Raw genomic sequence first — 24,072 nt, 5'->3', positions numbered from 1 at the left:
GTCATCTGAACATACCACAAGAAACCAGCTCTGTGTTGTAGGTCCTCTAGCAACTGTAAGCACTTTAGACTTCCAGCTTCACTTCAGGATGTAGATCATTCGATGCCCCTTTAACAGATACAATTAACAGTTCAAGCTTCACATTGTCTCGTAAACACAAACCTTAAAATCAATATAGATTTAAGCTATAAAGCCAGATGAACAATCAGCAGCATGTCTTGGCCTGATCAGGACCGTCTGAGTCTAAAAATCATGGCTCAGATTCTGGACAGCGGAGACGTTACCTGTCAGGTCTTCTTTTCTGTGTCTGTCAGCTGGTGATTTGTCACAGGACAAAGTTCACTGTTCGGCCTCTATCTCAGCCTGACTAAGCCACTCCTGTGAGAAAATGGATCCTTCCTTCTTACTTCATTTTCTCTTCTAGTTTCAGACGGAGCAGCTGATTCCTTTCTACTTTTCCACAGCGTGTGTGAAGTCATCCCATAACACAAACTTTCTTTCTTTCTACTCTTTGCTCCTCCCCTCCTCTGAGCAAGATTTTCTTCCTTTAACTCGTGCAAGTTACTGTAGCTCCACCCCTCCTGGCACTCACTGTGAGGAAACAAACTCTCCTCCCTGCTGCAGCTATGCCCCTTCACTGCCTTTATGGACTGTGGGAGGTTAAAGGTGTGCTGGATAACTAACCTTGCATGAGGGGCAAGTTTCATCAATTTACAAGCTCCACTCATCTGGGAGAGAGCAATGGTTCTGAAAATTAAACATCCTCTCAAACCAGTTGACCGTGAGTGTGTGTGGGTGATAACAGACCGATAAGGGAAACAAAAAGAACTATTGTTATGAACAAAAGAGTGACTGGAGATAAAGAATGGTGGTTCAACCTGAAACACTTTGGAGGCGTTACATCTACAGGTATGACTTCATTTTTCAGTCATATTTTTACCTGGTAGAATTAATTTACACCAGATAAAAGATGAAGTTGCATGTTTCCTGTACAGAATATGAGTCATGAGACTATTAAAGAAAGCAGAGTTAGAGCTTTAATTTACAACTTGCTCTAACTTTTGAATTGTTTTTGTGTTCTCCTCTCAGTATGTCAGCACATTAAGAAGAAGAAGAAGAAGAAGAAGGAAGAGGAGGAGGAGGAGGAAAGACTCCACACTGAATCACACACACGCAGACAGCTGCTGCAGCATGTTTTCAAACGTTTCTGGCCACACCCCAATCAGTGATGTCACAGCAGGTGTTTTGCATTAAATGGAAAACACAATAATATGGGTGTGTTCACACAAACTGTTTCTTTTCAATCTGTCACCGCCTGTTTTGCATAAAATCGAATGGAAGTGGCTGCAGGGAGCTCAGACTGCAGCTATTTAAAGAGACGCTGAAACCACATGTTTCCTTATTGAGTTCCTCTGACTGTTATTAACTATTCTTTGGATTTTTCAAGTTCACACCTACAGTTGTAATGAAAGATAACGCTGAATCAAGTCTTCAAAGGATACAGATTTTGTCTCATGTATAAATACAGGTGCTTTGCTCACACACAGAGGGTGACTGTATAAAGCTGTATTTGGCAGACTTCCAGGTGGCTAATGCATCAGAAGCGCAACAGAAACATTCTTCAGCTATTAATAAATCTGTCTGATTTAGCGTCACATCACTCTCTCTCCAGCTGTTCTTTAATGAGACAGAGCTGCATAGACTTCAATACAATAAGTAGCGCTGTCCTCGATTAAAGAACATTTACGTTGGAAAAAGTTACTGTTATATGTGGATTTGTGATGTTGGGTGACATCACTGATATATAAGCCTATGATGTTGTAATTTCCTCCATATTGCCCCTACAAGGGATGTATATAATTAAGTAATGATCGATTAACAGTTAATCGGTTTAATTAATCAGTTTTATTCTATGAATATTATATTAACTGTAATTCTGTGCGGTAGTATTTGTGCACTCCTGAGACATCAATTCCACTCATTTGGATAAACTCTGAGGCAACACGGCCAGACACCAATGTCAGAGTAAAAGGTGCGTTTACCTTGATGATGTGTTGGAGGTTTGAGTTAATCTAAGCTGAAGTAAACGGCTACCAGTCTGCATCTAACCAGCTCACTGCAGCTGCATATTTGAGCAGCCTTGCTGTCAACACCAAACCTTTGAAAAACGGACTGGCCAAATTTTTATTCATAAGTTGCTGTTGTTGTAAAATGACTGTGAAAATTTTGTGATAATGTGAAAGGTTTCAGTCATAGTGAAAACTCCAGAGAATTATCACCCTAATCTACATCTCACAGCAGCTTCTCTGAGCTTTACACTTCAGCAGTCCGGCTCACAACTTTACTGCATCGTTTTGAGCTAAAAACCTCTAAAAACCCACTGTACACTCACTACCTGCTCCGCACCAAATAGCAGACAGAGACAGAGACTAGCTGGTGAACATAGTGGAGCATTTAGCAGCTAAGGAGCCAATATTTCCCTCAGGAGTTGGTAGAGACCAAAAACAGAGCTAAAATAAGCTGGTTACAGAAACATGTAAATGGCCATAGAGTTTTGGAAATCAACTCTTTGTTTGGCAACACAAACAGCAGGAGCAAAGCAGACCCAGAACTCTTCATTTCAGTTTGTATTTTTGCAGGTCAGGATGCTCGTCTGTGTTTTCCAGACTGACAGCCAGACAGCACGGCAACAGATGGCACTGCCCACCATGGCATTGTGCCCCGGCATCACACACATACACACCGATTCCACATGGTAACTACAGTAACCAATTACAAATCCACACGCGCGCGCACGCACGCACGCACGCACGCACGCACACACACGGGACTCACAGTACAGTAGGAAGTTCCATGCTGGGTCAGCTGCTGGTCTGCTCGGCCCATTGAAGTGAACACACACACACACACACACACTTTCCCCTCGCAGCTTGTTAACAAAATGGCTGTCCTAATCAACAACCAGACTGACACTAATCACATCACTATGCAAGCAGAAATTTGTTGCGTGTGTAAAAGCAGTCAGACGGGCAGTAACAGCATCATTTACAGTAACCAGAGAACTGTTAATATCACCACTAACTGGTTCATTCTGTCCAATGATAACGTTGCATTAACAAGCAGTAACAAATCACAATCTTTCATTCAAACTGTCTAAACGTGGAGAAAGTTTCGTTACAATTTGTGTTAACCACTCAATCTGCGAGTGATGATCAATATGAAAGATTCATGGCTCAGTGTTAACCAATGAGAATGCTTACTCGCTTCGTCGGCGTGCCTCCATCCCATCAGGTAGGAAGAGTTTGATTGTTGACACGATGCAGCCATGGGTGACTGGAAAAACAAACAACCACCACGTTAATGTACAACACTTCAGTACTGGTCACCTGTTCTGAGTCAACGTCATGTCGGGAGGACTTTCAATAAAGCTCTCCATCCTGAGTGAACATGGAGACTGTGGAGAGAAGTCCTGAACAACATCATCAGCAGCTTCCATTACACCGTTCAGACTGACACGGTGACGCAGGTTAAAACTCGTACAAGACTACAAGACAAATCAACTGTTCACACTACAAGACATTTTTTGTCCCAGACTGTTGTCATGTGGGGATGCGGTGTGCCGGTTTCAAGATTATTCCAATGATTGTGATATTCAACAGAAACACACGAGGAGTCACTGTGTGTCTGCTGCCTGATTTCCTGTTAAATTAATTTGGAAATCCTGGTTCAGTGTTGTTGATTTAACACCTACACCCCAACAATTAATGAACGACTGGCTCTACCACCTGAGCCATATTTGATCTCCCATCTCAGGCTTCTCTTAGGTGCCACAACTACAAGCCCTTCTTCCTTTTGGTAGATAAAATCATGCATGTTTGAAAACTGTTGTACTGTCTGGGACAGCTGACAGAAAGGTCAAGACTTACAGAAAATCTATTAACTGTCTCTAGAAACATGCTTGAGTGCAATGTATTGTGGTTAATGTTACGTCTGTTAGTTACTTTATCAGTTTGTGGTAATACAATTTAGGTGTTGACTGCATGAGCTCACAACATGATAACTTTGATAAAAATGTGATGGATAATTTAACTCAAGCATGTTTCAAGAGCCTGTCAATTAATTTTCATACTATTAATGGTAGGAAAATTGCATCTAACACTATAAAACTGTAGAGGACACATTGACAGATGATCAATAAGTAAAAGTAGAGTACACATGATTTGCAGTTGAAGAGCTAAAACTTTATCTATATGGTGTTTATTTTATCTGATGTGAGTATGTGTTATTCTCTCCAATGCAGGTTGAATGCACATTGGGTCTACAGAGTGTATTAGTGGAGCTGAAAATTTGACCTCAATATCTGCTCTGCACTGTGTTTGTGAACAGTATGCAGTCTCTGACCTAAGCAAAATGAGCCCTAAGGTAGCCTTGAGGGTTAGTCAAGTGTAATTATTTCAGGGTTGTATGTGTGCATCATCGACTACAAGCCTGGTAGAGGAAAGAAAAGCCTTTCTCTGTTCTACCTCACCATCTTTCTTTGATTCTTTCCATTCTGCAAATCTCTGAGCAATATAAAACAGTCTGTGTGTGTACTTAGATTTTTTTTTAATATATTACTGTGTGTAATTATGTTCTGTAAGTGCATGTACCTTTGCGTGTGTTCTCAGTGACGTCGACGCCAAACTGAATGATGTCGCCGGAGAGAACCTCGCAGGGCGGACTCTCCTCCGAGCCGCGACTCAACCTCTGGCTGTTGATGAACGTCCCGTTGCTGCTTTTAGTGTCCTGCAGGTAGAACTGACACACACAAACACAGCAGGTGAGAACCATGTGAAGAAATTGATAAAACACAATGTTATTATTGTTATTATGTCACAAAAACAACAGACATGGACAGATTATTATACTCATTGAAATGAAGTAGAATCAAGTTAAAATCTTATAGACACTGATAGAAAGGAGAGAATAAATACGATACCAGATGACAGTAAACATTCAGCTGCAGCTCATAATGAAATTTCACAACTGTCAATAGTAATTTTCAAACTCATCATATCAGTGCTTATGCTATATGACAGCAGCCAAGAGTTGCCGTGTCCTGAATGGCGCCATCAGCCATCAGGAAGGAGACAATACACTCAATAATAGTGCCATCTTTTCATGATATATTAATATACCAACCACTACAGTCTGGTTTTAAGGGATGTAATGCAGTCAGGTGAATTGTTAGCTACAGTCACTTGTATTTCTGAAGAAGCTGACAATGTAAGCCTTCTCCTGTACTCTGTTTTGTTGTGGAAGACCAAAAAATAATATGGTTCTAAGATTAACAAGACTAATAGTCTACAGCCATGCTAGCAGCTCTGTGAGGCTGTACTTGAACTAAATGCGCACATCTGCGTGCTAACATGCTTACAATGAGAGGATGAACATGGTGATGTTTAGCAGGTAGCATGTTTACCATGTTCACCATCTCAGTTTAGCGTGTTAGCATGCTAACATTTGCAAATTAGCACTCAACACAAAGTACAGCTGTGGTTGATGGGAATGTCATTAGTTTTGCTGGTAATTGGTCAATTGGATATATGTACATTTCGACTAGGTAATGGAGCAAGATGGAAAGTCAGGAAATCACCAAAGTTAGTAGTCTTCATCCTCTGGGGACCATGAATGTCTTTACGAAATTTCATTAGTAGCTAAAAAGAGTACCTACACATGTTGATGGTATATTAATGTAAAGGGTCTTTAATCACCCAGCACATTCGCCAAAATATTTTTCTCTCCCTGGTTTGCCTCCTTATTGTGCCACACAAACATGTTCATTAGTGTGTATCCCTGAACCTCTGGGCTTGTTCCATGGACAAGAGAAGACATTATGTTATAACATAGCTTTTCTAAGCTCTGGGAAAGTTTTTAAAATACAAAATCTTTTTGGTCTGAAAAAGGAGTAAAAATGTACCTTGTTTGGCTTTCAAAGTATCTTGTCAACAGTCATCCTGTCAAAACACATCTAACTGCAACCTGAAGAAAATGCTTTCTGGGCTGCATGTTTTTTGTTGTTGCAGTACTGCACTTGGCCATCGGGACAAACTGGCAGCAATGCTGACTGACTATCCATGGATACCCATGGATATATCACAGATAAAGAGGTTATCTGCATTTGTTGATTTAGATTTTTAAAATATTTGTTCCTCCATTCACAATGAACTCATCACAGCTCTCCTCCCGTCAGTACTTAGGGCTGTGTGACTAGTTGTACTAAATTACTTTACACATTCTGGGAACTTGTAAATTATAGTTGGTGGGTTTTTTAATAACTGTTCTTATAGTTTTTTATTGGTTTTATTTATTATATTTATTTATATATTTTTTATATATATATATGTCTCTTGCTATTGCACTATCCTGTTGCTATAACAATGCAATTTTCCCCGCTGAGTGATTAATAAAGGATTATCTTATCTTATACTGTTGTTCCACAGCCCAGAAATATACAATGATACTTCACAACACTTCACGTCATTTAAAAAGCACTTAGACACAGTCACATAGCCTGAATCCACGAGGACGAACAACAACCACGACAGTAACACAAACAAACAAACAGCAGGAACTCACAAATGCCACCCACACACACATCAGGCAAAAAACTGCAAAATGTACATACAAAAACAATGATAACATTCAAGCACAAACCTAACATACATAAACCTGATGAAAGAACACACGCACAGACACAGTACAGTATAAATTACACTACACATGAGACACACACACAGTTAGCGATCTGATCTGGATGCCTGGGGCCTGTCTCATTTTCAGTTTCATTCATCAGGTCTCAGCAATGACTGGGGGGGGGGGAGAGAGAGAGAGAGAGAGAGAGAGAGAGAGAGAGAGAGAGAGAGAGAGAGAGAGAGAGAGAGAGAGAGACACTGAAGCAAGAAAGAGCGAAAACAAGAGACAGAGATGCCGAGACGGACTGGTTGACGTCGCTGTTTATCCGACTGCAGTGCGCTACGAAAAGCTACCTATTCAGAGATCATGATATCTATATACACAGACACAGACAGACAGTTACCTCCTGTCCCCATGGTAACCTGGACACAGGGAGGGAGGGACCTAACTATAGAGCTTTTCACCCAGCAACAACACACATACACACACACTATGCGTCACATACCTCACATATGGCTCTCACACACTTATGCCCAGTATGAGAGAGACACACACACACACACACACACACACACACACACACACACACACACACACACACACACACACACACACACACACACACACACACACACACACACACACACACACACACACACACACACACACACACACACAAAATAACTCCATGGCTTACTCTCAGCATCAGTTCAGTGAAAGTCGTCTGTCTGTGTCACTTGTCTTTAACACATCATCTCTATGAAAGCATTTGACACGTTGACATTTGCTGTTTCCCAGCATTATTAGCAACATGTCGCACAGCCAACAAGTAATAATCAAGTGACGACAGCAGTGAAATTGCAAGTAAAGCAACACTAAAACCTTTTTCGGATGGACAACAACATGGCATGAACAAAACGTAGCCTCCTCATTCCTTTGAATGGATCCACTGTATTTGTCTCAATGCAGAAGCTCCAGCAAAAATACACAAAAAAAGTTTTACCTGATTCAACTTTGGCGCAACATCATCAGGCAAGGCACTGTGTTACGCCATTCAAACAAGTGCATTTAGTAAAAATGTAAAATGGAATAGTAGTGGCGATAGTCCCTTAATATAGTGACAGTAACTGGTAAATTGTGAAATGTCTTGTGGGTAAACGTTTACCAAGCTGCTGATCAGTGAGACAGAGAACAGGTGAACTCGGCCTTCAGAGAAGTATCTTTCTGACGGTATTTTTCCCAATATCTTTCTGACAGTTACAGGTTGTCGTCTGATCTCAGCCAGCGTTTGATCTCCCAAACACATTTTAACACCTGAAACTCATGAATCATAAAGGAAGTCCCTTTCATTTCCACAAAAGAACTGTGGGTTGATGCTGAATCACAGCTGACTCATCTCCTCATTTATGAGAGTTTGAAGAGGGCTGGCTAAAAATTTACTTTGAGGGCAATATCGTCCATCAGCAGCCAGTCAATTTCTCACTCTGCAGTAGTCCCAGCTGACTAACACTGGCAGTTCAGACAGACTTCAGTCCTCTAAATGTTCTGAAGACGAGACACATAATGACTGATATCTGGCTGACTGTTGACTCCAAAGAAAGAATGACAGATTAATTAGTTAACACGTAACTCAGGTGACGAGTTGGTGAGCTCACAGACCAGCTGACTGTTTTTTAAATGCTGTGTGTCAGTCTGACAGTTTATCTGATCTTCCCTTATGAAAAAAAAGACATGACAAAGCAGATCACAGAGAACTTCACTGATTGTCATGCACACACAGAGGAAATCTCAGTTAATATCCAATGCTAGTGTGTCAGTAAGTCAACCAGAGGGAAATAATTCCTTCCCTGTTCAGTCAGCTGGTAAACTCAACTGCCACATAGCAACATCTCACAGGAAGCTACTGTCCGTCTTTTCCTTTACAATTCTATAAATCTCTCTCAAAAGACTAATTCTGGTTTATTACAAGTGGAGGCTTCTTTTTGTATTTTTGTCCATCATTTCGACTGCACAAGAACACAGTGTACACACAACTACAGTGGGCACGGTAGGTCAAAGTGGAAGCAGGAAGTGGATGTGTGAACTGTTAAGGATGATTGCAACAGATAGTTTGGGTAATAATTTTTCTTTTACAAATAAGTTTGTCTAAGCTGGAAGTTTGTTTACCACCTGTTGCATCATCTTATTCCTTCATGTTTCTTGACCCGTCTGACTTTGTTGGTGATGTCACTGTGTTTCCACATGTCAGATATTAATAAGGTAATGATATCATACATTAGACAAATCTATGAAAATAAGATCCAAGTTGTAATAAACTAGAATTATCCCTCAACATGGGTGTGTACCTGTGTGTTGGGGATTATGGTGTTCCTATAGAGGTCATGTTTGTAGCTGAGGCTTTTAACCTAAAACCTACCCAAACCAGAAGTGCATACATTTATTTTCAAAAAGAAAGACCAAATCAAAGTGGGACCAAATAACAGTTAGACCCACTCCGAATAGACCCAGGGATTATTAGACGTGATCCAAAATGTGGTTGACCTGAACAGACCCAACTAGAGAAAACAGCAACACTGGCAGCAGCATGATGCTGCACCAGTTAACGAGCAGCCATGGTGGAAAACAGCAGAAGTACATGTCATTTTTACATGCACTTTAATTACAGCAAATGTCTTGGTTATACCAAATGTCTTGGTTACTAAAACCTGCAAAGATGTCTGTATTTCGTGGGCTCCGTTGCTTCATTTCAGAACTGTGGCTGCAGTCTGTGGCAGGTTGTTTTGAATGTCAACCTGAAGAACTATCTGGTCAAGACCGATGCCTCCTGAACATGTTAGAGATCACTGTGGAACAGACTTCATGCTGAAAATCTGATCTTGTCACATAAAGTTTTAGGGCTGCAACTAACTAATCATTTTCATTACCGATTAATTTACAGATTACTTTGGTCGATGAAATGTCAGAAAATAGGGGAAAAAATCACAAATTCAAAAGTTTCACCATTGAGAAGCTGGAACCACCAAATGTTTTGCATTTTTGATTCGACTAATCAATTAATCGACTTATCGTTGTAGCTCTACACATTTACTGGTCTTTGTCTGTATGTTCGGTTCTGTCCATCTGTTTTGCTTTCCCTCTCCTCTCCTCTCATCCCACTGTTCCTCTACTACAGCCATTAGTGATTAATCTCCATTCCCATTAGCAATTATGTAAGAACAATAATCCTACTGTCCTGACAAGCCATGGTTTCTATCAATTTCAGGATTGTGTGACAAACCTAATGTACATTAATTTAAGTCTGCTGGTATGCTGAGGTCAAGTGCTGATGAAGTAGACTGGAGTCACCCTGGAGACAAACAAAAGAAAAACTTTTTGAAAAGAATTGAGGATATTTTGTAAGCTTCTTGTATTAAAAAAGCTCTGAAAACAGTTCTGGAAAAGGGAGATAATTTTTCTAATCCATACAATATCATACAAATGCACCATTTTTCATAACCAATCTGACTTTCGACTGACTTTCACCACCACCAGCATTCCTGCATCACTTCCACCCACTAACAGAACATTTCTCGGGGAGACACTGCATCCCTTTATCCCTCTCTGTCCACCTCCTCCCTCTCTCTCTCCATCTCTCCATCTCTCCTCCCTTATTAGTGTCAGCTAAATGAATGCCATGTAATTGTGTTTGGATTTTAATTTGCCCTCAGCCTCCAAAAACAGTGCAAACCATCAGCTGGCAGCCAACAGGCACAACAACCACTTAACCAGTCAGCAGGTCGACTCATGACACCAGTTTGGTTGGACGCTGCACATACACACATACAGAGATGTGTTAATAAACAGATAGTAGTAGTCAGCTGACAGATGAACTCTGGACCTGTATTTATCAAGTCTCTCAAAATCCCTCACACTGAAAGTTTGACTAAAATACTTCCACCTCAGAGGCCGACGTGAGATTATTTCTCCAGCATCCTACGTTCACTCTCTGCAAGAAGAACGTCTCCCCATTTTACTAGACTCAGAATAAAATGAAATGAATGAATGTCTTTCAGTAAGTAACGTCAACACGTTCTTGAGACTTATAGGCAGATCTAGACAGTTTGATGACTGTTCATGACTGCTGAGTTAATTCCAAAGTTATGTCATTAGCTGTTCAGCCAGTACTCTTTTTAGCCATGCTGTGGGAATGGCAATGTCTGTTCGTCCGTCCACCAACTTTCACATGGATTTCCATGAAATGTACAGGAATTCAAATCCTACTGACCCCCCCACCAACTATTGTATGGGCTGGTACACACATTCATGTCTCCCTCGAGATGAATTCTAATAACTCTGAGGATCTCCGACTTTTCATCCAGCGCATCCACATGTGTATGGGTATCTATTGTTTTAAAAACAGACTTGAAACTAATGCAAATCTATCCTTTTATAGTAACAGTAAATATATTTAAAGAGAAGCAATGAATATCTTCTCTTCTGCCCAATCACTTAGCACCTGCTGGGAAGTCCTAACAGGTCAGAACAGCTCTGCGGCTCTCCCACATAGAGAGAGAGAGAAGATTATTTTCCTTGGTTAGGAAAGATGATAAAATACTTTTACTGGAAGTCAGACCAAACATCTGTCACACTGAGAATCTTGGGCCAGTCAGGACAGATTTCCTCCTCTGAGGGGTTTGATTAGCATGTTCCCTGAACTCTCATGGACCACCAGAAAACAAGGGAAGAAAAGCAGCTATGCCAACCCTCAAAAAATCTAAACCCTGAGACTCATATGGAGTAGGTAAATTCATGCACAAAATACAGCATCGACAACTTAAATTCAAAATCATCCATATTATCTGAACACTCAACTGGTTTACATCTCAGCTCAGTCCACACTGCACAGAAAAATATTTCGTTTTTTTCAGGCTCTTTCAATTCTCAGATGAAACAAAGATGCATAAAACTGTTGAAATAGAAAGGGGACTGATGAGTGGATAAGAAATGAATGGGGGTGAATTTTTTGTTTGTTTGTTTGTTTCCTTTTTATTATGTCATGTGCATTTACTGTGTACCTTGTATATGTGTTTTTTTATATGTTGTTTGTATATATCAAATTATTAACAATAAAAAAACAAATAGTATGCAATACAGCCAATATACGATATACTACAAGAATACTGGCAGGTAATGCAGTGTAATGTCAATCAAAGAGAAACTGAGGATCAAAAACAGAAGCCACAGCCTCAGAACCAGAAGTCAAGTGGAAGGTCAAATGGTAGACAAATAAGAAGCCATGAAATTTGTGTTAATAATTACTGACAATAAAAAGTATGAAAAGCCTCCTTTGTGGGGCTGGATGTCAAAGGACTGGTCACACCACAGAACTGGAACTGAGGCGAGAGATTTTCTCCATACTTCCTTAATGAATGAATCGGTCATGCTGAGGGAAGCGAGTCACGACTGGTACGATAAACCGGTTATGTTAAAACTGTAGTTGAGCAGAGGGAGAGGCTTGTTAGAGAGAGACAGAGGCCTTTCACACAGGGAACCTGTCACAAAACTGGGATCCTCTATGTCTTTAAATAATGTATTTTTAGCATTCACACATAGGTATCTGTTCTGACTGTTCAAACTACAGATGCCCTGATCAAGGTTTTCTAAATGTTAATAAAATTAAACCAATGTCTCTGACAACTTGAAATAACAGCTGTAGCCTACTTAAATCTGACACACTTTATTTTACAGAAGTTATTTGATCCAAATACTGAAGGTTCTGGTTCAAAAATATTAAGTTTATCAGCTAAAAGTTATCTTCATGATATGAATGAAAGATTAACTGGGAGTATGCAGCTCCTGAAATTGACGAGCAGTGTTGCAACATCAGGCTGAGGTGGACGCAGCAGAGTGAAGATCGGATTGTGATCGGCTTTATTTTAACCAATACCGTTCCATTAAAATATGCCTGGCTCAGCACTGATACTGATTCTTAGGATCGGCTAGTCGGCCATTTTGGATAGCGCTGCAGCACTCACGTGACATTTGGCAACTTCCAAGCAAGAAGATATGTATAATGTATGTGCTGAAAGATTTTTTTGGCATGGCGTGCTGTTAAACTTTCTCGTTATCTCATCATCTGTCTCTAATTTTTACTCAAAAAAATTGGGGGTGATTTTCAAACACGTTGCTGGCACGTAAAACTGGCAGCGCATTTACAGGTTACAGTACATGTCTGAAAGAGGCTGGCGATGGATAAAGAGCAGGAGAGTGTGTTGATCCCGGCGTGTCGCGGTGCAGAGAGCCAGCTGACTGAAGCCTGGACTCCTGCCACCATTTCCAAAAGAGGTGGTTTGCTGCTACTGGCGAACAGAAAGAGGGTTTTATCAGTCAGCATGTGAGCATATTCCTGCAGCACAGTGTGTGCGTTTCCTTGAAAGGTGAGTGTTGGTGTGCGTGTGTTTCGGCTTTCGGCTGCCTATTTTCAGCTGCCTATTTTCAGCTCTGTCACTTTAGTGGTCTGTATGGAAGACGGGGAGGAAGAGAGAGAGAGAGAGAGAGAGTATCGTCCAGTATCTATTATCTGGTTGAACTAGTTGCTTGCGAGACAAACTATCAACAAAATATCACAGATTTTACTGTCAAATGTGTAATTATTAGAGTTGAAAATTGCTGGTTAATTGATGAATCAATAAACAGAAAATTAATAGAATGATTCAAGTAATTGATAAAGCAAAGATGTCAAACATCTGGTTCCAACTTCTCAAATGTAAAGATTTTGTGATTTCCTCTGATTTATATCATTATATACTGAATATCTTTGCGTGTTTGACAGTTGGTTGGTCAAAGCAATGTGATCTTCTTTTTGAAAACCCAATCACATGTGTATCCTTTTCATAATGTTGTCAGACACTTAGAACAACAATCTGAGCCTGTCACTGGCAAAAACAAGCCCTTTTAGTGGACATACTTTTCACGGACACAATTGCAACCAAGGATTACATTGCAGCCACTGCACCAATTCTAAAGCTTTTTGTACCTATTAGTCATTTAGACCCCAAAATATGTAAAAGTAGTGCCCAGATTTAAAAATCTGGAGTTACCCTTAATACACTGCAGTGTCATTTGTAATAATGTATTCAATGATGCAGATGTTTTTGAACCTCTGCACGTTTCAATGTGTTGAAAAAGGCTTTTTTGAAATGCTTTCTGTAGTCCAATTACAATAAGGAGGCAACTTACAAAGAACAGGTATTTCTTAAGAATAGCGACAGCATCCTCCTTCCTGTCTGAGGAAGTGTTGAAAAGCTTAAGACTCAAGATGAGTTGCTTCACCAGATAATAAAACAAACTGGTTTACCTGGCGACTGGAGTTCATTCTGGTCAACATGAACAACAAAAATGTGGTTAGTTCTTTTGGCTTTTTGATGACAACCTTCATACCAGGCTGTATAATGTTCAGCTGTGTTTGGTATGTTAATCTTTTCTAAAAGGTTTACAGGATACTTCCACTTATATAGCAGCCAACAAAATATGTAGAAATAGAGCTCCACATAATGGTTGGCTTGCATCATGTATGAACAAGTTATAAAAACCTGCCTCCAGCTACGCAAGTAAGTAAACAAGTATCAAGTTCAAGATGGTAAAAGTTAGTGTCACATGTCAGGACCAAACACTACAGACAGGAGGTGGAAAGAAAGATTTAAAACGGAGGAATGGAAGAAAAATTGACAGAATTTGCATTCAAAAACACTGATGTTATATGTAAGATTGTAAGATGTATTTCTTTTAACTCCCATATTGATATATCAACCTCAGAGGTCCAGTATCAGTTATTTCCCTTCTGTCATCCACAGGACAAGTATTGAACCTCAATACTCACGCACTGTGACCTCTGACCCTTTGCATCCTTACCAGAGGCTGCTTGTAATGTAGGAACTGAGGCATATTCTACTGTTGTCTTTACTGCAAGTCACAGAGGAAACAGCACATTTAAACTAAAAGATTGAAAAATAAACAGATGAAAACTGGTCGCTTGTACTACTTCCTCTAATGCTTCGTCATGGTGTCCTGCTGCGGTATCTGGATGCAGATTCCTATCACTGAACACACACATGCACAATGCCAGAGCTAGTTTGCCAGGGTGTCTTTCCTGCCAACAGTGTCTTATTCCTTCACACACACACACACACACTCACACACACACACACACACACACACACACACACACTCAGATATAAAGACAGTTACAGAGCTGTGTTCTGTCTATGTAACAGCGTTCCTGTGCTGTGTTGGTATTCAGATTGAGGCCATTACCATGCTGTTGAATACTGATACCAGACAACAGCTCTGCTCTGCTGTCAGCACTGATCTCAGGCACCAGAGAGCTAATCAGGCAGGCAACCAGGCAGGCAACCGGCTGCCTGGTTGCCTGCCTGATTAGCTCTCTGGTTGTCTTCATCACAAATCAACTACTAACCTCCAGTGCAAAAACAGACTAAAGAGGCTAATGAATGATGCTGTATTAAAACACTTCCCTGACTAACTGATGAACAGGCTGGGTCCCTGAATGTGGCCTGTGTGTTGCAGCAGTTAAGGTGTATGTACTGAGGTGGCAGCTTGGGATGGCAGTGTATTTTCCAAACAAATCAGCCTTTTGACTGTCTGTTTTCATGTACCTTTAGGACTGAATCAATTCCAAAAACATGGCAACGCCCAGGTCTGATAGCTGCACAAATTGCTTTTCTAGTCATGCAGCTATATGCCGATCTATTCACACAGAGTGAGTTTGTGCTCACTGACACTGATTGTTAGGGGGCGCTTGCAGTCAAACAGTAACACTAAAAAAAAAGGTATAGGGAGTGGAAAATCTGTTCCCTATTTCCAGACTATATCTGGCCCCACCTGAGGCCTACAGCAATCTAATGACTCATCTACTGTAGGGAGTGTGTGTGCATGTTCTCTCATTATATCTGAACAACTAGACTGACAATAACATCTTTCACCCAGCACAAACAAGACCTGATGTGCATCTAAAGGATGAAAGATCGTGGAAAATAAATTGCTGTTGTGCCAAAACTGTAACACACAGGTCTGATAGCTGCACAAATGGCCATTCAAGTCCTTAAATCTATTTACTTTGACGTTAACTCAACAACACCTAATTACATACCCATGCTACTAGATAAATGAGGCTGTCAAGTGGATTACACACCAGAAATTGAAATTGTATTCATTCAGGTAAAGTTTTCCTGAAGGTGGCACAAGAGCGGAGGGCATTTTATTATTATTAGCTTGTTAACATGTTGCTAGGGGTGTTAACAAATGTGTAAGTATGTTGCAGGCTAATAGCTAACAAGTTCCTCCCCGGAGCAATACTTAAAAATGCAAGCGGAGGAAAAATGAAATGGCACACACATGCCAAGTGTTTGCAGATCATCAATAGGGTTATACCTTTTTCAACAAATCAAGTTTGAACGAAAGCAAGCCCATACATAATTTGTCCAAACTATTTTAAATGCAACCATCATAGCCTAATTGTAAACCACATTGTATCAGTTATATTGTTATGTTCATTTGTGCTGTCTGTTGATTAAATTCTTCACAAATAAGACATCAATTCATATTTGTTGTTGTGATAACCTTCCTGTAAAGCAGTTGCATTTTACAACAGTCTAACTTGCTAAGGGCAACAGGGCATGCACTAGATCAGAGTGACATTTTACAAACACTCCCGTTGGAGTACAAGGCACAACCTTATTGCCTTGATGAAATTTAAAACTTAAAAAGTTAAACGCATGACACGAACAACACTACAAGTATAAAATGACGAGGTTTGTTTTCACCTGACAGGAGGGATATTCCCTCTGTAGAGCCCAGCACAGGCTTCTACTTGCCGACTGGTATTTACACTTCTTTAAATCATGCGGCTTCAAGCTGCTACGTCTCTTAAACCATTGATTCATATGATAATTAAAGCCTGTGTTTCCCCTGCACTCTTTTCCCCTCTCAACTCTAAATCCTCCACAAAGGACTGACCAAGCGTGACAATGGCCTGCAGAAAAATGCTGCAGAACCTGATGTGAGGTATTGCATTGGGCATTTAGGCCACCAGCAGGGATACAAGCAGGACAACTGAAGACAAATTTAGCTCCCACATCGAATCACACATAGCTGCAGCACTGATGCAGCAGTATGTGCACTCACTAGCTATTAAGGAAGCAGAGAGCCGCACGATTCAACATTTTACCTTCCAACTATCAGATGCTAACTCAATAGTATAAACACACAGCAGCCACATGCTTCACCAAAACCAGTATTTGACTAACAGTTTGAATACAGGGCTCTGTAGGTGGAGGTGCCCAACGTAGTTCTGACCCGTTACAACGGTGTCCTCCAGAAGGGTAAACCTGGCCTGATCTGGTCAACTGGCACGTGTTACAGTTCAGTGTACACACTAACTGGATGAATGAATGACCAGATAACTCGAAGTGATACAGCTGTGTTACAGACATCTCACTGCGAGTCCTAAATTTGGTTTAATATGCCTGAGTACGCCACCAACTGACTGACAGGCTGTTTAGAGGTTTCTGAGTGGCTTATTGACAGGCTGGTTGATGTAATGACAGTAACTGACAGATGACAGTTACATAACTGCCCTGTCCCAAGTATAAGGACGCTTGTTAGGTAGCATTTCTCCCGTCTATGAATCCAGAAAAAAAGTAAACAAATAAATGAATAAATCCAGTAGGAAAAACAAAAGGGAACATACATCTTGAGTCATACTACAGGATCACAGGTCACAGAGGAGACTTATCTATTTAGACCCATTTTCCATTTTAATGTGCAGAACTGGTCCCAGGGAGACACCCCTTCCTCCTGATCACCACTTATCCTATTAAGAATACATGCTATTTTCACCATTAACCCATTCTTTCAGTTCTGGAGCCTTTGTTTTCTTCCAGTGTCTTGAAGATCTATTTTAACACAAATATATTTTATGCCTTTATTGGACAGAATGAGAATGAAGAGGCCTACAGGAAACAGGGAAGATAGAAGGGGGCATAACAACAAAGACTGCCCGCTGGAGTCGAACCGGCAACATTGCAGTTATGTTGCATGAGCTGTAACCATTCGGCTACCAAGGCACTCTTTCCTAAAACAAAATGGTCACTGTAGTTCTTAGCTCTAGTGAGTGAATATTTCCAGCAGTAGGACAATGTATGTGGGACTGAGTAAAAATTAACTCCAGTGTGTGTGGTCATGGTAATGAAGCAACATGTCACCCAGTGAAAGTGGGTTTTTTTTTTTGTATTAATAGTTTTAGTCAGTGCTAATAACAGTTATAATCAGGTATGGCATGTGCAAAGCTCCCCTGAAAGGTTCCTGTTTGGGGCAATTTTAATGCACGAGTATTTTGCATTGAATCTTTCGATGTTAAACAAACTTGGGACTGTGAAAAACAACTTACATTCAACATCTACATCATGTCGGGCCACTAGCATGGTTATATAGTTTGTCTTGTTTTCATGGAATGTAAACAAACGTCAGTTGGGCTTGACATATGGTTGCTGTAGCAGTGACGATAAAAAGAAAGAACTGTAAATGGAAAACATGCGGTGATGGACTCCAGTCCTGGAGGCTTGTCGACAAAAACTATTTATGTATACACCATGTAATCCCAACATCTTTAATCACATTTCAATCTGGGGGCAGTTTTTCAAAGTTACGGAGGAAGGAAACAACCGTGAATGACACAGCACTGACATCTCATCTGACTGTCCTCTGGTTGGACTGCAGGCTGTCTGATTGGCTGATTGGATCTTAGCTCCTCTAGCACTGTGGTTCCCAAACTGAGGTCCCAGGACCTTCAGGGTTAAGAGAGAGAAGCAGCTGGGTCTGATCTGACCTTCCCATGATGGCTGCTGCTTAAATAAGAACACACTTCATTATTTTCTCCAAGTGCCCTTCAGATATTCATCTCACCAGCTGTGCTCATCTCAATTACTATCCTTCCTTCACAGTAGTCAGTGTCGAGGCAACGCTCCTAGAGGGAGGCCGTGACATCAGCAAGCTACAGTACATAACATGTAATCACAGTGCTACAGGTTTCAATCCTTAATCGCATTTCAGTCTGGCATCAAAACAATAAAACTGACCAATCATAAAAGACATGACATCATTGTGTGGTGATTTTTCCAGCAGCTCCAGTCAAGTCTGAGAAGTGAACATGTTTCAATGATCTAAAACATCAGGTTTTGCCGTCAGTCCCTCAGAATCAAAAGCCTCTTTCACACATAGTTCTCGGTAGTGATTTTCAATATTCACACATACAGCTACATTTCCGACTTGCGCCTTTTCACACATGAATAGGAATAGATGGGGCAAAGGACAGTCCAGCAGATGGCGGTAATACAACACTTATGGATGCCAAGCGGCATTAAACTCGGAAAAGACGTCTCTTATTATTTTCAGGGGCAGCAGGTCTTTTGATTGGTTCGCTCGCTCCACCTGAAAGTGTCTTTTGTCAGATGGCTGTACCGGCATTTCCCCTGAAATGTTACTAGGTCTTGAGGTGAGAAATGGCTATACAGATTTCCCTGAATATCGACCCCTTCTCCCATTCACACATGACCCCATGCGGGAAATGTTTCTAAGCATTTCTGGGATATTTGGGGGATTTCTGGGCATGTATGATAAGAGTGAGGGATCTTTGTGGGATCTCTTCCAGTCTTACAGCGGGGGAAGACCCTGTTCTGATGTACAGAACAACATCAATAATGAAGCAATCTGCTGGATCGCTGGGCCGACTGATTGATTCATCAATCACAGGATGCGACCAATCACACCTGTTTCTCTCCAGTGCACACTTATCACACACAGACAAGATGGAGGTGAAAACCACTGAGCACAAAAAACATCAGAAAGACTATGTATGTAATATGTACAGTAAAACATATCTTACAACAGCTTCCATTGACATTGTACCTTATTCTACTTTTGGTACCTGAGTGGTATTCCGATCACCACGCACTTGGTCACAATGCAGAACAACTCGGCAACAAACTTGCATCAAACTCTGTTTCAACAGGATATTAGAGCAAAGTGAAACTGTTGGCTGTTTTTTTTTAGCAAACTTAAACTGCAGACTCATGTGACAGAATGTTCTCACTACAAGAGGAACCTACAGTTATGAGGTATTGGTTAGGTAAACCAGGTCTATGTGCTTAATTCCTCTGTGTGTGTGTGTGTGTGTGTGTGTGTGTGTGTGTTTGCAAGACAGAGTGAATACTGAGCCGAAGCCCTTTCACAGTATCAAACATATCAAAAACCTTAAACAAATCAAAAAAGTCCAAAGTCCAAGAAGTATGTTTGAAAAAAGTTGAATGTTTCCCCCCCCGACTGACTTTTATTGCAAAAGGAAAAAAAAAAAAACATGCATACATTTATATTCGTATGTTTTATATAACTGGACGCAGGGCACCCAGATTTACTGTAACTCTATTCAAATGTGACAATTTGAAATATGTTATCCAAAAGCACCTGTTGCAAAAGAGAGTCCTTTTTTATTTGAGCCAATAGAGTGCCTATTGTGCATTCATTCAACACTGATGAAGTCTTTCTTATATGATCGGGCTACTTCAGCACTGCAAATTATTTAGAGCCAGTCAGTGACCAGGTTCATTATATTGAGTCAATTGACTGAGTTTATCAGCTCAACAAAGTACCAGCACAGCCCTTTTTTCAGCCATAAAAAACCTCTGATGATGGTAACAAAAACAATTGGATCTCTGTTGAATCCATTTCAATACATATTGGTGAATCCTAAGTGCCAATAAATCGGTGTATGTTGGTCAATTCATGTGTGTGTGCCCATTTATCCCTGAAGAGAGGAAAGGATGACGCTACTGGTGTCATTATAAATAGCTTATGCTGTACACCACACACAAACACACACACACACACACACACACACACACACACAGACACACACACACACAAAGTATTTCAAAGTCCCTGCATGCCACATAGTTGGGTAATCCCTTTGCTGTCTCAGCCTGTTCAACCTGTTCTACAGAGAAACTACAGACACACTGAAGCCACACAACGACAGATGCTACGACGCACAGATTTGATCCATCTGCTTCAGATCTCAGATCTGTAGATTTTCAAGAAATTACAGGTTGGTTTCCCAGACAAGGATTAAGTCTAGTCCTAAACTGGACTAAGGACATTACTCAACTGGACTAAGGACATTCCTCAATGGATATCTGCATTGAATTCTGTTTAGTCCAGAACCATGTTTAATTCCTGTCTGGAAAATGAGTCCTGCAGCTGTTTTCTGACAAAACATTCACTCTGTTCTATTCATTTAAATATGTCAAGAAAACTTAAACAAGAAAATAACTGTTAGTCTTCAACACTCGCACTTTGCCTAATGATAGAAATGACTTTTTACAAAGACAAAGAAGACGACGACCGATAAGAAAAATGATGAACTAATCAAAAATGGCAAACATCAACTGGTTCCATCTTCCGACATTTTTTCCATTTGATATGTTTTGGCTTCTTGATTACAAATTTGTGTTTAAGTTGTTTGTGAAATGGAATGGACCAGATTAAGAAGACATGTCTCTGAATTAGGGCACATAACAAAATAGGACCCTGTATTTGAAACAAATGGGAGCCAAATGTCCAATTAGCAAAATAAAAGTTCACACAACATATAATGTACTATATTTTTTGACTGGATCTTTGTGTTCAAAATCTGACAAAGTATCTTTAACAGACAACATATATTGGTTTTAGAATAGCTCATAGCTCAATTTACTATGACATGCATCCTAACCTTCATGGTTTTAGAGTGGAAACAGAAAACAACTGTTGGGGTCATATCCTAAATATGTTCTGCAAGGCTCCAGGTATGAAAAGTTCCAATTTACCTTGGTTAAAAAGGACCAAGTATTTCGTACATCCAGGTTCTAACTGCACAATTACAGGCAGAGTTTGCATACAGAAGTCTCACAGGTAGCTTGTCTTAAACAGGGTTTTGGTAGACTGTCTTCAAGCAGGATAGATATTTTTGCAGAGGGCAGAATATGAATCCAGAATTAATCCAGACTTAATTTAGTTCTGCTTTTTTTTTTCTTTACTTTGCTAGCATGGGGAACAGCATCTGTGTCTTTCTACCCATAATCCCTTGAGTTTTGGGAACATTTCCTGTGCTCAATTGGGATTACATATTACCCTCAAGTACAGTGTTGGATATGTTGACAGGAGGCGACACTCCGGAGTTTTATGTTTCCTTCCAAACATGCTCGATGTGAACCCTTAAAGAAACTGAATCTGTTCAGGTCTGAGCAGAGACAAAAGTCTTGCTCCATGATGTTATCATGTAAAAGAGTACACGTGTGTTTGTGGCAGCACTGCTGACTGAGAATCATTTTTAGGTGTCCACTTGTGAAGATACGGTCCGTGAGGCTGTCGTAGAGGCTTGCCTGCTGGAGAATCTTGGATAAATCGTCTTAACTATTCAATTATGACTTTTCATCAAAAATACAAAAACACATGTATTAGAAAATGTGTGAAGACTTAGACCAAATTCATCTGAAACCCTGGAGGAGAGTCGATCCTGATGGGAAAATAAAGTAATAACATCAGCTGGTCATTATCATCTTCTCTTACCTTGCCGGTCTTGTGGTCGAACCAGACCAAGGCATGATTCCTGGACAGCACCTTGCAGTCAAAGGTGGCATTGTTCTGTGCCGGGCGACACCGAGCCACCGACCTGCCGATCTTGACTGGCTCATCCAGGTATACATGCCGCTCCTGGAATGGGTGCGAGTTGGGTCGGCAGGCAAACACGGCCAGCGCTGAAGGCATTGATTTTGGCTTGAGAGTGTTACTCCAACCAGAGACGAGGGACAGGTTTTCTTGATCCAGAGTGGCGGACTTCTGTTGCAATCCCCAATGAATAATCTACAATATCTGTAGCCTATATGTAGGCAGAACTGTTAGTCCTCTAAGCTTCTAGGCACTAACTAATAAACATTGTCCACTGTACACAGCCCGGGCTGCACCGCTTTCCCACTTCGATTCAACAAGACTCTCCTGTGTTGAAAAATGAAAATAAAAAACAAACCAACAGGTATAAAAAAGACAAGACATTCCCTTCACTGACTGTCCACCAAAGCTACATAACGACACTTACATTTGACAGCAGGCACTATGTACAGACCAAGGTGCCATGTGTCAAGACATACATGACTGAGTATAGCTCTGACAGTCTGGCAAACAGCCTCCCACGTCCATCAAACTCTTCCAGCACGGAAGCAGGTGAGGGAAGCCAGTCAGCCACCAGACTTGATCTTTAGTCCCCCAAGATAGCAACAGCTCACACCAATAATTGTGACTACTGATTGAATGAGTTATCAATCCAGGAAATCATCTATCCAATGTCTATCGGGAGCAGTTAACCAAATTATTGCGCGCTTTCTAGTTGTGTCAAGTCTCGTCTTGTCTTGCGGCAAGCTAACTGGCACACACCCCAATATGCAACACGCCAGTCGGTTACACACGTTTGGCGTTTAGTAAAGTGCCATCTGTAATTTATTCGTCATTTACAGTCTGACATAATCTGAGTGACATTGTTGCCCTGACACAGGGAACCTTAGCTAGCTACCTAATGTTACCACTCCCTCCAGAGAACACCTATAAGACCGCTAACGACACCTAGCAAGACTGAACGCCAAAAAAACAACCCTGAGTTATAAAACATTAACGGTAAATGAAGGTTCGCCAACTGAAGCAGTTCAGTCTCCACTCTTCGTCTGAATTAATTAGTGCAGAGGCTTCAAACACTCAGTCGGGATGAACGGGGGATTAGCAGGTCTTCTTGTGTAACTAAAATGCTAATTGGCTAGCTCGCTAGTGGACAGGCAAAGCGCTAACTCTCGGCCAACGTTTTCTGGCGTTGTACCAGCAAGCTAGGCTAGGCTACTGACTGCTGACAAACTTATCACCCATGTCCTCAGATGTTTTCTCCCCACCCCTCTCAACCAGTTCGCTTACCGAATGCAGGCGAAATGCCATCCCTGTCTCCTGGAGCAAATAAAAGCAGCAAGCTAGCGCGTCTTTTGGCTACTACGGAGCCCTGCAAGCGAACGTTAGCATGAAGGTGGTGAGCTACCAAGCAGCTAGCCGGCTAACTGACAGTCAGGGCAGAAACAGACGCGGAAAAATCAGGGGAGTTTCTTGACTGCGGGACCTCACGCATCACACCAGCCCGATTATCTTCCAGGAAAACCCTCGGTAAAAGCCACAAGTTGCCCAGTCGTCGTCTATCTCAGTCCAGGTCGTGTTTACCGTGACGGTTAAGAGTTAAAGCCGTCTCCTTCCTACAGTTTTCTGGAAGGAATCTAG

General features: G+C 41.0%; 1 protein-coding gene across 2 annotated transcripts in view; it reads right to left on the bottom strand.

Moving 5' to 3' along the window:
• The window catches only part of slmapa (sarcolemma associated protein a), a 53,592-nt gene extending 29,520 nt beyond the window's left edge, over positions 1-24,072 (bottom strand). For both annotated transcript variants that reach the window (XM_070901859.1, XM_070901858.1), the window contains exons 1-3: positions 22,336-24,072; positions 4,650-4,797; positions 3,261-3,333 (exon numbers count right to left, since the gene is read on the bottom strand). In XM_070901859.1, the coding sequence (XP_070757960.1) occupies positions 3,261-3,333; positions 4,650-4,797; positions 22,336-22,533 (419 nt within the window). In that variant the 5' untranslated portion in view covers positions 22,534-24,072. The remainder of the gene's footprint in view (positions 1-3,260; positions 3,334-4,649; positions 4,798-22,335) is intronic.

Source organism: Enoplosus armatus, chromosome 3, assembly GCF_043641665.1.
Source record: "Enoplosus armatus isolate fEnoArm2 chromosome 3, fEnoArm2.hap1, whole genome shotgun sequence".
NCBI classification, from domain to species: Eukaryota; Metazoa; Chordata; class Actinopteri; order Centrarchiformes; family Enoplosidae; genus Enoplosus; species Enoplosus armatus.
Note: the sequence above shows the minus strand (reverse complement) of the source record. Positions and strands in the feature narration are given on the sequence as shown.